The sequence below is a fragment of the Equus caballus genome, chromosome 27 (genome assembly GCF_041296265.1).
Source record: "Equus caballus isolate H_3958 breed thoroughbred chromosome 27, TB-T2T, whole genome shotgun sequence".
NCBI classification, from domain to species: Eukaryota; Metazoa; Chordata; class Mammalia; order Perissodactyla; family Equidae; genus Equus; species Equus caballus.
The window spans coordinates 44545325-44560986 of record NC_091710.1 but is presented as its reverse complement, the minus strand read 5'-3'; the positions used below and the strand labels follow the sequence as shown (position 1 = coordinate 44560986).

The 15662-nt window shown below is 44.0% G+C and overlaps 1 protein-coding gene across 17 annotated transcripts in view; it reads left to right on the top strand.

Annotated features, from left to right (window-relative positions):
• TENM3 (teneurin transmembrane protein 3) overlaps positions 1-12142 on the top strand; it is a 2419468-nt gene extending 2407326 nt beyond the window's left edge. For all 17 annotated transcript variants that reach the window (XM_070253219.1, XM_070253221.1, XM_070253220.1 and 14 more), the window contains 3 exons: positions 2107-3718; positions 6425-6555; positions 8627-12142. In XM_070253219.1, the coding sequence (XP_070109320.1) occupies positions 2107-3718; positions 6425-6555; positions 8627-9382 (2499 nt within the window). In that variant the 3' untranslated portion in view covers positions 9383-12142. The remainder of the gene's footprint in view (positions 1-2106; positions 3719-6424; positions 6556-8626) is intronic.
• The last annotated feature ends 3520 nt before the right edge of the window (positions 12143-15662 follow it).

The window sequence follows — 15662 nt, the reverse complement described above, 5'->3', positions numbered from 1 at the left end:
AACCTAACCCTGTGCACCTGAGTCATCCCGTCTAATTCTAGTTGGCCTATACATGGACCATGCTTTCTGAGAACCAGTTTCAGGTTCGAAGTTTACGGTAGGATGCCACCTATCTTAAGGCAGCCTTCCAACTCTGGAACGCTTCCAGCTAGGACCCCACTTGTCAGTCTCTCCTCTCGCAAACCCACTTATCTGCTCTCCTTAGAAGAGACTCACCCCTGAGACTACGGACTATGCCTGTTGATGACAGTTTCCCTCTACACTAACCATCCCACTGTACAGTTAGTCATCTAAGTGGTTGTTTGTCGAGAGACCAGAAGCCCCCTACACACCTTCCTGGGAACAAATCCTGACACCTGCAAAATATTTCACCCTCCAACCTAACAAGCCCCAAGACAAGTTCTCCCTGAAGAAACTGGGAGTGGATCACTGCTTCATTCTGGAACACTCTTCCCAATTTAAATTAGGTACATCACAGAGAAGAGGAACAAAAATATAAATACCCAGACCCCCAAAACTGATAGCGGTGATCATAATGTGACTGAAAGATGTTTAAAGGGAGCCAGAGAACATGTCATTGATAGGAGCCACCGTCACGAAATGACACCAGCAGGAACTGAGATCACTTTCACGTATCAGTGGGGATCGGAAAAGCCAACAAGTACTTTCTCAGCATCTCTCGCAGATCCCTAGAAGCCACCCACACTATTTCCATGTCCTTGCCAGGAGAGGCTCACTAAGCCAAAACGCATTCATAGGAAAACAAGAAATATTTTACTAATTACCTTCAGATATGATTTTAAATAATTGCGAGACTAGGTCCTACTTCCTCTGAATTCAGCAGTAGTCCAAGCCTTCCTTAGAAGAACGCAAACTATTAGGAACAGCTGTCAAGAAATTTACTACACAGCCTGCATACAAATTGCCCCTAGATATGCCCTCAGAGGAGATTCTACAGAAGCCTTAGTCATGCAAACTGCTTTTGAAGATGGTGGACAACAGGGAGACAAAGGATGAGCCTTGGACAAGGCATTACGTATTTCTATGTCAAAAGCAAAGAAGTCGTCTTTGGAAGGCTCCTAACCTGACCATCCTCCCAGTTCTGCCATCATCCCATTTGGTCTAACAGGCTTTAGAGGAAGCTTCCTCAGAAAATCTGCCCGTGCTCTGTATTACTATTAGCTTTACTTAACCAGCCTCAGGGTTGATCCTCTCTTGGGTCGCCCTGATAAATTAATGTCTTTGTCTGTCTGCAATTACCTGCAAAATAAGCAGAGCTTATTTTTACTTATATATTTATTCACTTCATAATTTAGCACCAATGCGGTAGGTAGCCCAGAAACCATTCTTACAGCACCTGAGGTACAAATCAGATTTAACCAAAGGAAATTTCAAAATATAGATTTTATTGTTATTTCTGATGCCATGTAAGAATTTGCAAAAAAAAAAAAGAAAAGAAAAGAAAAGAAAAGCATACCTGGGTCCATATTGCTATGCAGGGCATTTACAGCTCTCACTCACCGAGTGGTTAACTCGGCAGTGTTTGTTGATGTTGATGCTGGATGTACACATTATCCATTTTTGGCTAATTTTATGCCTCTTCTTCATAAAATAATATTTTTGAATGCTTTGCTCCTCCCTTAAATACACTGGAAATTAAAACATGAGTTGAGTGGCTCTTCAGTCAAATGAGGGGGAAAAGCCACCTTACTAAACATTGCTAATTATGGATGGGATTGAATTTCCCATATGCTGTTTTCTCCATGAAATATTGTCTTTAAAGCAGCTTTGCCCATTCTTGTATTATGACTGATGCGAATCCATTGACAAGCTGCTACTTGGCTGTGAATGCCTGCAAAGAGAACGGTACAGTCCTGACAAGGAGCACATTATGAATCTTGAGCCACTAATTGCAGAACCCCTCACAATTAAGCATCCAAGCAAATTAGGCAGGGAATCGTTAACAACATGTAAGGTCAAGGATAACTCAATTAAAATGAACATCATTTTCCCAAGCGAAATGTTTCTGTGTATTTGTGGTCACCAGATCTGCCTTTGCTTCCCCCGTTCACAAATATTGGAGAACAATATGTTTTCTCTTTGCAGTCCATGGTTCTTCTGCTTCATAGCCAGCGGCAATACATCTTTGAATACGATATGTGGGACCGGCTGTCCGCCATCACCATGCCCAGCGTGGCTCGCCACACCATGCAGACCATCCGATCCATTGGCTACTACCGAAACATATACAACCCCCCAGAAAGCAATGCCTCTGTCATCACAGACTACAATGAGGAAGGGCTGCTTCTGCAAACGGCCTTCTTAGGTACAAGTCGGAGGGTCTTATTCAAGTACAGAAGGCAGACCAGGCTCTCAGAAATTTTATATGACAGCACAAGAGTCAGTTTTACCTATGATGAAACAGCGGGCGTCCTAAAAACAGTAAACCTCCAGAGTGATGGTTTTATTTGCACCATTAGATACAGGCAAATTGGCCCCTTGATTGACAGACAGATTTTCCGCTTTAGCGAAGATGGGATGGTAAATGCGAGATTTGACTACAGCTATGACAACAGCTTTCGAGTGACCAGCATGCAGGGCGTCATCAATGAAACTCCACTGCCCATTGATCTCTATCAGTTCGATGACATTTCTGGCAAAGTCGAGCAGTTTGGAAAATTTGGAGTTATATATTATGATATTAACCAGATCATTTCCACAGCCGTAATGACTTACACGAAGCACTTTGATGCTCATGGCCGCATCAAGGAAATTCAATATGAGATATTCAGGTCACTCATGTACTGGATTACAATTCAATATGATAACATGGGTCGGGTAACCAAGAGAGAGATTAAAATAGGGCCCTTTGCCAACACTACCAAATATGCTTATGAATACGATGTTGATGGACAGCTCCAAACAGTTTATCTAAATGAAAAGATCATGTGGCGTTACAACTATGATCTGAATGGAAACCTCCATTTACTGAACCCCAGTAACAGTGCACGTTTGACACCTCTTCGCTATGACCTGCGAGACAGAATCACTCGACTAGGTGATGTTCAGTATCGGTTGGATGAAGATGGTTTCCTGCGTCAAAGAGGCACAGAGATCTTCGAGTATAGCTCCAAGGGGCTTCTAACTCGAGTTTACAGTAAAGGCAGCGGCTGGACAGTGATCTACCGTTATGATGGCCTGGGAAGGAGAGTTTCTAGTAAAACCAGTCTGGGACAACACCTGCAGTTTTTTTATGCTGACCTAACTTATCCCACTAGGATTACTCATGTTTACAACCATTCAAGTTCAGAAATTACCTCCCTCTATTATGATCTCCAAGGACACCTTTTTGCCATGGAAATCAGCAGTGGGGATGAATTCTACATTGCCTCAGATAACACAGGGACACCACTGGCTGTTTTCAGTAGCAATGGGCTTATGCTAAAGCAGATTCAGTACACGGCGTATGGTGAAATCTATTTTGACTCCAATATTGACTTTCAGCTGGTAATTGGATTTCATGGTGGTTTGTATGACCCACTCACAAAATTAATCCACTTTGGAGAAAGAGATTATGACATTTTGGCAGGACGATGGACAACGCCTGACATAGAAATCTGGAAAAGAATTGGGAAGGACCCAGCTCCTTTTAACCTGTATATGTTTAGGAATAACAACCCTGCAAGCAAAATCCATGATGTGAAAGACTACATCTCAGGTAAGCATGATTTTTTTTTTTTTTTTTTTTTGCCTTCCCAAGTCCTGAATTACTTTATTCATTACATTAATACACAAAAGAACTGGAGTGGCTTTCTTCACCTTTACACTTTACTCACACAAAATCAAATGCCTAACCTTTTAAATGCATTTATTTCTCTACGGAACCATAGAGAAACCACAAAGGGAAACTGAGACATAGTTTGTTAGTTCCTACTCTGCCTGCCAGTGCCCAAGGCCACAATTTCTGAAATGATACAGAATCCAGACACTTAAGGAAGGGAAGTGACACAGGGGTGACAGAAAACATAATGAGCCTGGAGTCCCTAAGTTGGAGTTCTAATCCCAACTCCTTTCCTACAAGTTGCATGGCTTTATAGACAAGGCACAGAGTTTTTTTGAGTCTGTTTCTTAACTATAAAATGGGGATAACAATGCCTACCTTGTGGTATAAAATACAATAATATACACAACTCTACTTTAAATAGTAACGACTTTACAAATGTGTGATGTTCTTTTTCTCTTTTATACATGTGTAAAGTTCTAATGGGGGAATCAACGTGAAACACAACACGGCGTGACCCACCCCCCTCCCCCCGTCTCATCCCTGGGAGGTGTTTGTTTAACTCTGTCTTCACAACTCTCACCTCAGGACAATACTGGAACAATTTCTCCCATCAGTTGCACAGCGACACTACTAATAGACTCACTAATTTTTCTGCCAATATGGGGTAATTTTCAGGATAGAGATTTAACATCTTTCCAAGTTTACTGCATGATCCAATCTAAAACATTGGATCCCACTTCTGCCACCACAGAACCATCAGGATGTGAGACAGACAAGGTCCTTGCAAGCACTACCCTAGTTCCCTTTAGTGAGCTGACTTCTTCCCTCATCCTCTACCCCAAGAATTCTGAATCTTCCTGTTTCCACCTTCCATTCCTGAATTACACGACTACATTAACCTCTCCGCCACATTTATGTTTCCTGGAGGAACGTTCTTTCCTGTTTTCTCTTTTTGATTTTAGTTTGGTTTGGGTTTGTTTTGTTTTGGCTTGCATTAGACATTCCTTCAAGCTGTCTCTTTTCGTGCTTGATATTTGAGTCATACCGAGATGTCTATTTTCTCAGTTCTTGCTACCGCTCTCAAAATGCTGCCCCCTGTTCATTTCACATCTGCCTCCTGCTTTTCCAGACTGCCTGAAGCTTTTCTTATCTCTCTTCCATGTGAACCAGCTGTAAGTCCCTTCTTTCGGCATCCTGATTCAGCAACACCCTTATGGTATTCTCCTTCAGGGTTTTCCAGCACACATCTGCATTCCAGTCCCATTATTTAGGCCATGCTTTTCAATACTTAAGACCCTCTGATTTTGACTGTTACGCAGACATTGTTCATAGGGGGACAACCTTTGACCCCAATACTCTTCCATTCAGGAGAAATAATTTTCTCCAAAACATTTTTTGGAGATTATTTCTGTAATCTTATACACACACACACACACACACACACACAATGGATCATTTTCCCTCCTACATGATGAACTTGAGGTTTATCTCTCACCACTACCACCACCACCACCACCCATCCATTTTTTAGGAAGACTACCACTGGTTTTATAGCCCTATGATGTTTGGACAAAGGACCTGCCAGTCTGGTGATGAGGTGAGAGTTTGCGCCCTAGAGACGGAAATAGGAAACAAGTGGCTTTCCATCATTCTGACAAGCAGTGTACCACTGGTTATTTAAGAGGTGTTGACGGGGGCTGACGGAAAGGCTCCTGAATTCATCCTCTCCTAGCAACGTGGACTGCAGGGAATGCCATAGCAGCATTTTCTGAAAAACATCAAAAGAGAGATGGAATGGCATAAAATATATTAGGTGAAATGCAATTTCGAATTTTCCAGCAATGTGCTTAATATATAAAATCATCTACACCCAACCGTACTCATAAAGCTGCAAGCTTGCTGAGTAGTTCTGTAACATTATAACCTCCCGAATAGAATAAAAGCCTTATTCTGAGCTTAATGGCTTTTGGAGTCACATGGCAATATTTTAAAATACCATTTTAAAGGTTTCCAGGTTCTCTCCCCAAAAAGTTTGTCTCCACCTGTGCACAGTGAGCCTTTGAAGGCATAACTGATGGTAATCAGAACTTCTGTGCCCTTGGCCAGTTTTGCCAGCTTTCAGCATTCATCTTTGATTAAGAATCAACTGTTGATTTTAATACTCTCAATTTGGGGTTTTTATTAATAGAAAATGAGTTGTGGAACTCTGCATATCCTTGGGCAATCGCTTTTGAAAGCTAACAACACACAACTTCTATTTAAGACCAGCCTTTACTAACTACAAAACAAATTTCATTTGTTTTCAACCACTATGTCTCTTTCATGTTGCTTTGCATTATTACTGTGTCTCGCCCCTGTGACTAGCACAGGATGCAACTTAGCACGTATGACAGTTTATTGGTCTGTCTGAGTATCTGTTACTCTGCATTTTCTGTAGCCTTTGCCATAGTTCTGCAGTTGAGGTTATTGTCTTCATGTCTAAAATGAGAGAGTAGGTTTTGAACTGTAGGATGAAGGCAAACGTGTGCTCTTTTTGAGGTTATTATTTGTGAGTTTGGGGTTTTCTTTAAGGTGAGAATTTAAATTTATGAAAGCACTGTATAACTCTAACATCTTTCATTTTGAACATTCTTCTCCTAGATGTTAACAGCTGGCTGGTGACATTTGGCTTCCATCTGCACAATGCTATTCCTGGATTCCCTGTTCCCAAATTTGATTTAACAGAGCCTTCTTATGAACTTGTGAAGAGTCAGCAGTGGGATGATATACCGGTAAGAAACAAAAAGCAAAACTATGAAAAGGTGATAAATGGCTTACTTGTGTCTTATCTGCCCGTATTTAATCCAACTACCTTTGTGAAAACTGTACCAAAGACAGTTTTTAATTTTTTTACTCGTTTGGGGAAGAAAAACAACCTTCCCTCTGCATTTCTATTCAGCAAACCAGGGGCCTGTTAAACAGACTTAAATCTGTTTTTAGTGATGCTAATAAAAACATGGAAAGACATTATCAAAAGGTAATAAAATGCAGAAGCTCATTTTTAAGTGCACGGTTTCTACAGAGAACCCCATGAAACACATTTATGGCCCTTGGGACCTGAAGGCAAAGACACAATAAACAGGAGGGCAGGGGATTCCTATTACAAATTATCAGCCCACAAACAATGCCACAAAGTTCAACTTTTTGAAAATATTAGCGGTGTTTCATGGGAAAAGACTAAAACTAAAAATAAAATGTCCTCTGGTAAGGCTCCACCTACAATTAGGTGTTTATGGAGTCTTCCTGAAAATAACAGATCAGGAAGCCTATAACTATTCTGAGAAATAAAAGAATGGAAAATTGCAAAGGCAAAGCTGCCATTTCAGAAAATGGCACTTTTAAGTCCCACCAGTCAGAGATCAGAAAGGAATGCACAACAAAACACCAGAATTTCTAGCTTAAAGCAAGAATAATTAAAGATCAAGAAATTGGGTTACCCCATAATGATAAGAAGAGAGTGCAGAGTTTCTTAGAAAGATTAATTCCCCCCCACCTTGAGCAATTTCCTTTAATTTCCATGAATACAAAGAGAAAAGGCAAGCATGGCTAAAACACACACAGAGCGTACACAGTGCCAATACCTCTGTTTTCTGGTACACGTTTCATTCTTAACATAAAAGCAATTCCTTTTTTCAGATGTCACCTTTACATTTAAAAAGCAAAGCCCATCAAGTTTCCAGGGTCTGAGAGCCATTTTAACATTTCTAATTGCAACTATATCTACCATGATAAAGTACCATAAAGACATACTGGAGTTTCCTAAAGCATTTGAACAAGCATGTCCTAATTGTGTGTGACTTTCCAACATGCCTGAAAACACTTAAGTCTGACTATACAAATGGACTTGCCAGCTTTTTTCCTAGGCAGTCTTTTCAATATGGTTCAGGTTCTCCATCAAGAGACATGCACCATGAGGACAGCCTAGGGAATCGCTGGCAAAGACACTGAGGCTGCCCCAAGTGCAGAAAAACAAATGTTTCTTTCACTGCCGCAAAAGAAACAGATGTTTCCATTTGCGAAACACTGGCCAGACAAACATCTGGTAGTATAAGAAATGGCTGAGTTAAGATGCCCCCAATTTAAAACATTTGCCAGTATAGATGGTCCACTGTCCCTAAGTCTCGGAAAAATAAATGTTTTCCTAAAGTAATAAATACTGATCTCCAGCTGTCGGGCTGTGCGTTCATCCTTGTACATTTCGGCCCTGCAGTTACACTGGCAAAATTCAGTTGAAAACTGTGTTTACCCGGAGAGGGTACAGAGTTTACCTAAATTAAACCGCACACATTTCAAAGCACATACCGTGGGACACGCTGATCCGGCCCCGAGCACCCCCAGCTTGCAAATCCTTCCCTGCGTTTGATGCTTCCTCCTGGGCCTCCCATGGAGAAAGCTGCTGGGATGGAGGTTCTGATAAGCTGGGCTCCCCAAACAGGGCAGGGCTGGGAAAAGGACAGGTAGAAATTGAAAGAGAAAAGCTAAACACGTGAATGTTTGCCCACGTTAGAAACTAAAGAGCTCTTAACTAATCCACGAAGGAGTTACCTCTTTTGACGTTTCAAAACACATTTGGATCAACTTGGGGGGAGGGGATCTTGAGTTCATTCCTCCCCCCAGCGTCTTTTCTAAGCCTTTTCATCTCTAAAGAACCCCTTGAGGTTTTAATAAATGCCGTGGCGCTCTCCCCCCAACACCCCGTTTTTTGGTCAGGAGAGGGAGCGCTGCCAGGAAGCCTGGCTCCCCGGCAACCAAGACCTACAGCTGTTCTCTAAACCGGCCCCCTGTTCTGTGTTCGCTTTTCAGCCCATTTTCGGCGTTCAGCAGCAAGTGGCGAGGCAGGCCAAGGCCTTCCTGTCCCTGGGGAAGATGGCAGAGGTGCAGGTGAGCCGGCGCAAGGGCGGCGGCGCGCAGTCGTGGCTGTGGTTCGCCACCGTCAAGTCGCTGATCGGCAAGGGCGTCATGCTGGCCGTCAGCCAGGGCCGCGTGCAGACCAACGTGCTCAACATCGCCAACGAGGACTGCATCAAGGTGGCGGCCGTGCTCAACAACGCCTTCTACCTGGAGAACCTGCACTTCACCATCGAGGGCAAGGACACGCACTACTTCATCAAGACCACCACGCCCGAGAGCGACCTGGGCACGCTGCGCCTGACCAGCGGCCGCAAGGCCCTGGAGAACGGCATCAACGTGACCGTGTCGCAGTCCACGACGGTGGTCAACGGGAGGACTCGCAGGTTCGCCGACGTGGAGATGCAGTTCGGCGCGCTGGCGCTGCACGTGCGCTACGGCATGACCCTGGACGAGGAGAAGGCGCGCATCCTGGAGCAGGCGCGGCAGCGCGCGCTCGCCCGGGCCTGGGCGCGCGAGCAGCAGCGCGTGCGCGACGGCGAGGAGGGCGCGCGCCTCTGGACGGAGGGCGAGAAGCGACAGCTGCTGAGCGCCGGCAAGGTGCAGGGCTACGACGGGTATTACGTACTCTCGGTGGAGCAGTACCCCGAGCTGGCCGACAGCGCCAACAACATCCAGTTCCTCCGACAAAGCGAGATCGGCAAGAGGTAACCCCCCGGGCCCCGCGGGCGGCCCCCTGCGCTGGAGCCAGCCCCAGCCGGGGCGCTGCGGAGCCGAACCCACCCACCTCTGCTCAGATCAGTGTTCTGTAGCACAATCCGAATGGGACTCTCCGGCACAGAAGAGCCTTCCAGGAGAATGAAACTGCTCTTAAAACAAAATCCACAAAAACAGAAAACTTTTTTCTGAATGACCTTAAAGGTGATCGGCTTTAAAGAATATGTTTACATATGCGTATCGCTGCACTCAGTGAGACTGGAAGTATTAAAAGGAAAAATAAATAAAGGAAAAAAAGGCCTACCCGTTTTCCTCTAGGCCGCGTGTCCCTTTGAGGCACTGTGTTTAACTAAGGTAAAAAGGCATACAGTGTTTCCAAAATTCCCGAATTGTCGACCTTTGCTTACAAGAAGTAGTCTGCATAGGATGTGAGCTATATCTCTGTTAATTTTAAAAGGTGGGGCAAAATTACTGTTTCTAGACAACCCAGCCACTCTCCTTGTGCTGCTTTGTTAAAGAACATTGGCACGAGTGACTTCTGCCACCGCGGGGATTTCCTAACGGACTTTACAGTGCTAACGTGGTTTGCCTTGGGGAAAAAACTGGCAAGTAGAATCCTTGTCACCAATAAGCAAAGGAAACCCTGGTTTTTTTGTAAATTATGTGAGACAAGTTGTTTATGGATTTTTATATGAATTACAATTTACTGTACATCAAATATTAGTCTCAGAGGAGTTAATTTATGTAAAGTGTTTAAAAAGTTTATACTTAAAAATAAAATGATAAAAACATGTGAACCGTGTGATTTTTTTTAAAAGGATTGCACCTTTTATCTGTTATAGCTGTACAGTATAAATTATTATATTGTAGAGATATAACGACTTATGCCTATAATGTCCAGAAGTGTTAATATTTTTGTATTAGGTTGAAAAAACGTGCAGCTTTCTATCACTAGATGGATAGGATGGTGCGGTCCTAGGTGGGTGGCTTGTCAGAGAACTGCTCTTTTCTCTTCCTTCTCTTTTCATCAAGCTAGTGTCCTCAACCATTATTGACTAAGAGGCACAGTGGAAAACTAAGGCTGGTGGAATGTAACGGAAGATATGAACAACAACAACAACAAAAGGGCAGGAGGGGTTCTGTGTCCCTCTGGGCCCTCAGAGTCGATGGGGGGCTGATATAATTAACCACAGGGTTTTTACTGTTACCGGTCCTTGAGGCTTTATTTCATGACGGAGGCGAGAGCCCACATCAGATGCCCGGGAAACACTTGTGAGAAGGAAACAATCTGATGAAGTCATGACCACAAACACGTGTCTTAAAATCTAGGAAAGATAGCAGAAACCGAGCAGTGGCGAGAGAGCCAAATGGAGACGCTCAGGGTCGCTCTGCTGGTCTTGGGTTTGGACCCTCGGGTGACCAAAAGGGAGACAAAAGCTCCTGTAATGTGAGCCCACACGCCACAACCATCCCGGGAGCTGATTCGAATGGCAGGCTCTGCTCTGTCTCGGGGAAGCGGGGTGGGTGGCAGATCCAGCTGGAAGTGACCTGGCAGCCGTGCCTCCCGCACCGTGCGCGCGGCCAGAGCACAGCCGTCATCCGCGCTTCCGCGTCGGCTCAGCCGCTCCTGCAGGTCTCTTTCGTGAGCGCTAAATTCAGCCACAAAAATATTTTTAGAAAATATTTCTCAGTTCATTGAGCTATAGTACACACTGTTTTCCTCTCTGTATAATGGTGATAAAATATAGCAAGTGAACATGTCGTAAATATAAAGGTTCAAGTGATGTATTGAAAATAATTTTCTAACCGCTTTGTATGTATCACATACTCTAAATTGCACAGTAGGCGTGTTTATTAAACAGATTGGCTGGGAAAGTTTCAAAATAGCTACTGAATTTACAGTATCAGTGCTATTACTGTCTTTGTGTATTTGGTAGAACATACCGAAGTAATTAATCTTCTAATGAATGCTGATATTTTATTAGAATGAAAGCACAGATTAGCATTAATATTTTTTATCCTGGAATCCTTTGGCAAGTATTACGAAGCCCAAATTTAGAAAACTATGAGATTTCAAACCACATAAACATGGCTCTGTTTTACATTTTATTTTTTAACTGTTAACTTAGGTGTCCGCAGTTCTGTTCGATGGAACTTCTGCAGGACTGTGCTGAGCATGCTGTAAGTACTTTTGGTTGAAATAGGCTCTGAGTCTGAATTCTCAGAAATGTTTCTGATGTATTGACCATGAAAAGCTTGTACCACATCACAGAAGTGAAATCATAACCTTATCCCCTTCTCGACATGGACTGGCCCTTTATACTGGCACCGATAACTAACAAATTTGGAGTATCTCCTGGTGCTTATCTTAGATGAAGTCAAATCAACCCAATTAGTGTCTTGTTAGTAGGTATAATGAGCCTATTTCTTTCTAAAAAGACTTGTGATCTGGACATGCTTTTACAAGAAATAGTGACCTTGGGGAATATGTAAACAAGAGACCTTTTTCTAAGAGTTGGGGGTGGGGGGGGACAGTATCATGAAAAGAATTAGCTTACAAAAAAGAAATTGATATTCAAAGTATTTTAGGCAAAGCCAGTCAAAATGCTTTCATGATATTTTGAGATGTAAATTTTGTCTGATTTGTATTGTTCTTTTCATTTGCCTTCTTATCTTTATATGTGACCTGAATTTTCCATAACTTGTTGACTATAGATTGCATCTAGGCATTCCAATAAAAGCCAACCCAATGTGTGTGTGTTTATATATTTTTTTAAATCTTGGGCTAGCCAGTATTGCTTTTGTGTTTTAGGGTGAAAGATGCAAATGGATAATTCACCTGCAACCCAGTTGGTAATATCTTTTATTTTATTTTATTGTTTTTTATTGTTGTGTCCTCTGGCCAGACTGCCAGCTCAGCAGTGTGCCCTTCACGGGGACTCTCCCATGTCCTACTTTAGAAAGACATTAAATACGCCCCCACAAAGCCAAACATTATCTCTGTAAAGAAGAATAAAGAAAAAAAAACACTGCCCATTACTACTCAAGAGCAGACCTTGTTCCTGTGATCCTGGCAATAACTGCTTAATTAAAACACTTGATTAGAATAATCAGGTTGGGCCTGAAAGGCTTCCAGCCTCCTGGAGATGCCTAAATCTACATACAGACCGGCTGATTAGGAGATTCTTATGTCAGCAATTCCAGGCTAGCAGGCCTTAGATTTTAGTCTGAAAAGGCAAGCTTCAGCAACGTACTCTGTAGTGACAACCTCAGCTTGAGAACATGTTGATCCAACAAGACGCAGGTCACTCCACTTGGCAAACTGGTCTAATTTTTCTCTCCTCGAATCAGACTTTCGCCTGCTCAAACCGGGGAAATCCAGAAAAACACATGTGAATTCCTCCTTTTATTTACTCCACTGCTTTCCTTAAAAGTGATTCTGAACAAATGCAAAGAAAAACACCATAGGTATGAATTGTATCTTAGGAAAGAATTTTCTGGGCGAGGGATGTACAGCTGCCACAGCCTGTGAGATTTGCGTTCCTCTGTTGACATTCGTCACACGTGACCTAATAGCATGTGGTTTCAAAGGCTGGACCTGAACGTGAGTACCACACCTGACTCTAAACACCTCAGAATCTGACAGCAGTCCCCCAAGCCCTTTAAAAGATGAGGAGAAAATTCCGCCTTTGATGCGCTCCTAACCATGCCCACGGCTCTCCTCACCATCGTTTCTTTCTCCTTTTATCCTCGCCTGCTCCCAAATAAAGCTGTTTCTCTCACCTGCTGAACAGCAAATCAGCTGTCTGAGGGGCTTCTGAAATGGAGGAATCCAAAAGAGGAAGCCGGGAAGGCACTGAGCCACATCATGCTCTGTGTGTGGTCAAACCACTGGGGCAGGGCTCGCAACAGCTCACTTAGAGTACGGGGCGGGGGGGGGGGGGTCCCCCGGACCAAGAACTGCCCCGGCCCACCTAGGGGGCCATTTGAGCTCCTGCAGGGTGGAGCGAGCCCACCCCTGGAAAACCTTGAAGGGCAACATAGCCAGTCTTACACCTTCCACAGATACCCAGATCTACCCCACTTTGCTTCAGAGGAGTGAGCTGGTTCCAGCCCCTGGTCCATGACACACATCAAATTCTAAAAGTTGGAGCCAGAAGGGACTTAGAGAAGTTTGAGTGAGTTGTCCAAGTTCACAGAAGTGGCTCAAGCCAAGGTGAGCAGAGATTTCCTGTCAGCGAGTCCCCTCCACTCTTTCATATAGTCTCTTGATAACACTACCTATGAAGATGCCCCAGACCCACCAACGGGTATGTGTGTCGAGTTCCCCTCTGCCTGCCAATATTTCCAGTTCCTCAACCCCCCTCATCTTAGATAAGAAGCCCTGCCTTGCAACGTCAATGACTTCATAATTTCTAAAAAGACTTCTCAAACAAAGACCATCGATTTCCATACTTGAGTGTGTTGGGCTATTTATCTAGATTTCGTCTGCCTTTGGTCATCCTACCAAGTCAAAGAAAAAATAAAAATTAGTTATAAATCATTATTACCCATTTTAACCACAGAGTTAAGCCAAAGAGGTACTGAGAAGCCATCTGAGTTTTCTACCATCCAATTTAAGCCAGAGAATGAATACCCTCTCTTGCCCGAGTTCTCCTTTGCTATTCACCACCTCTGCAAGCAATGGTCTCTTGATGTCAGTTAATTACTAATAACTTTTAGGTAAATTGAGTAAACCTTTTCATTTACGAACTGACTTAAAATTCTGTCGTGGAGGAATATAGGATGCCTAGAGTCCTGTGTGTAGAAAATTTACTGTAAACTGATTCTAAACCTCGAGCAACATCATTATTCAGTTTAGAGTTAATAGGTTCCACAAAGCAAATTTAATAAATCCTTCTGGGACCTAAGCTGAGGAAAATTAAAATTAGACGCATAAATCGCAACTTCTAGGGCAAGACAGTGGCTCGGGTGCAGTCTTCCTGGTTAGAGGGTGAATTGTGAGCTGGGCCCTGGCCACAGGCATTCAGCCCACACTTAGGAGGAGAAATCACCTTCCTTAACATGTGTGCAGAGATTTCCGGAATTCCACCCGCAATGGTCGTTTCTGTAGGGCATACCTCACTGCACAGAACCGACAGGATGTACAAGTGGTCCACTGGGTCAACATGAATTCTTTAGAATTTTCACAAGTTAACTTTATCAGTGGGGTGTGAGGGGAGCATAAATACCCAAGGAGTTAAAATGACAAGTTTTTGACGTGACTGAAAGGCTGTAAATGGAACGGCTCAGTGGCAGTCTGTGGGGAAGCAGACCAAAGGCTTTCCTCGACCTGGGGTTCTTATCACACGAGAGATTAACGACCATGTAGTGAAGAAACTGCCTTATCCAAATTTGTCCTCCAAAATTAATAATAGGGAGATTCTAGTCTACCTGTCCTACAGAACATTCTACAAAAATCAGCCCCTGGGCTCCTGTCTCTACACCCATGATGCTCTTCTCTCTCTCTCTCCCCCCGCCCCCCCCCCCCCCCCCCCCGCTCTTCACTCACCAGAAGTCCCCCCGTGTCTGGGCTGCAACTGCTCAGCTTGTCTAACCGCGTGCCTTTCTAAGGGTTAGGAGGAAAACCATATGACTCCCTTGGTAGGTAGACCAGATGGACTTTAAATAATTACCCAGGACATCACAGGAAGCTATTGTCCCTAGTCCCCAGCTTACTTACAAAAGGTTATAAATAAGCACATTTAAAAATCTCAGTTCAGCTATGACATTATTTCCAGGTTGGACCCTGTAGAGAAAAAATAAAAAATAGAGCAGGCCTGGGGTTTATGCTCCAGGGTCAAGATTGGCACGTCCACTGAGGAACAGAGAGAAGATGCAGGGATGACACAGAAGGGGAGAAATGGTCAGGGCTGGCCTAACACTGAGGGAAGTGGCACGTGGGAGGCGGCAAAGGGAAGAGCATCTTTCCAAGGTCGGCCTCCATCATGGGGCTGTCCTCTTCCCTTGCTCTCCATCTCCAGGGTTCTGGCTCCTGCGGGAATGAAAAGCCATGCTAACGCCTGGCAGAACAGTGGGCAGGGCCTCTGGGACACTTCCTCCTCCTGAAATCCCAATGAGGGTCCGGGGCAAGGAGGACTTGAGGCCAGGGGCTCATCCTCTGACATCCCTCCAGGTAATTGCGGCTTCCGAGGCACTTTCGGGAAGGGTTCTAGCGCCCCCTAGTGATGCGCATCATTGGTGAAGAACGTGGTCGACGCCACACCAGACGCGC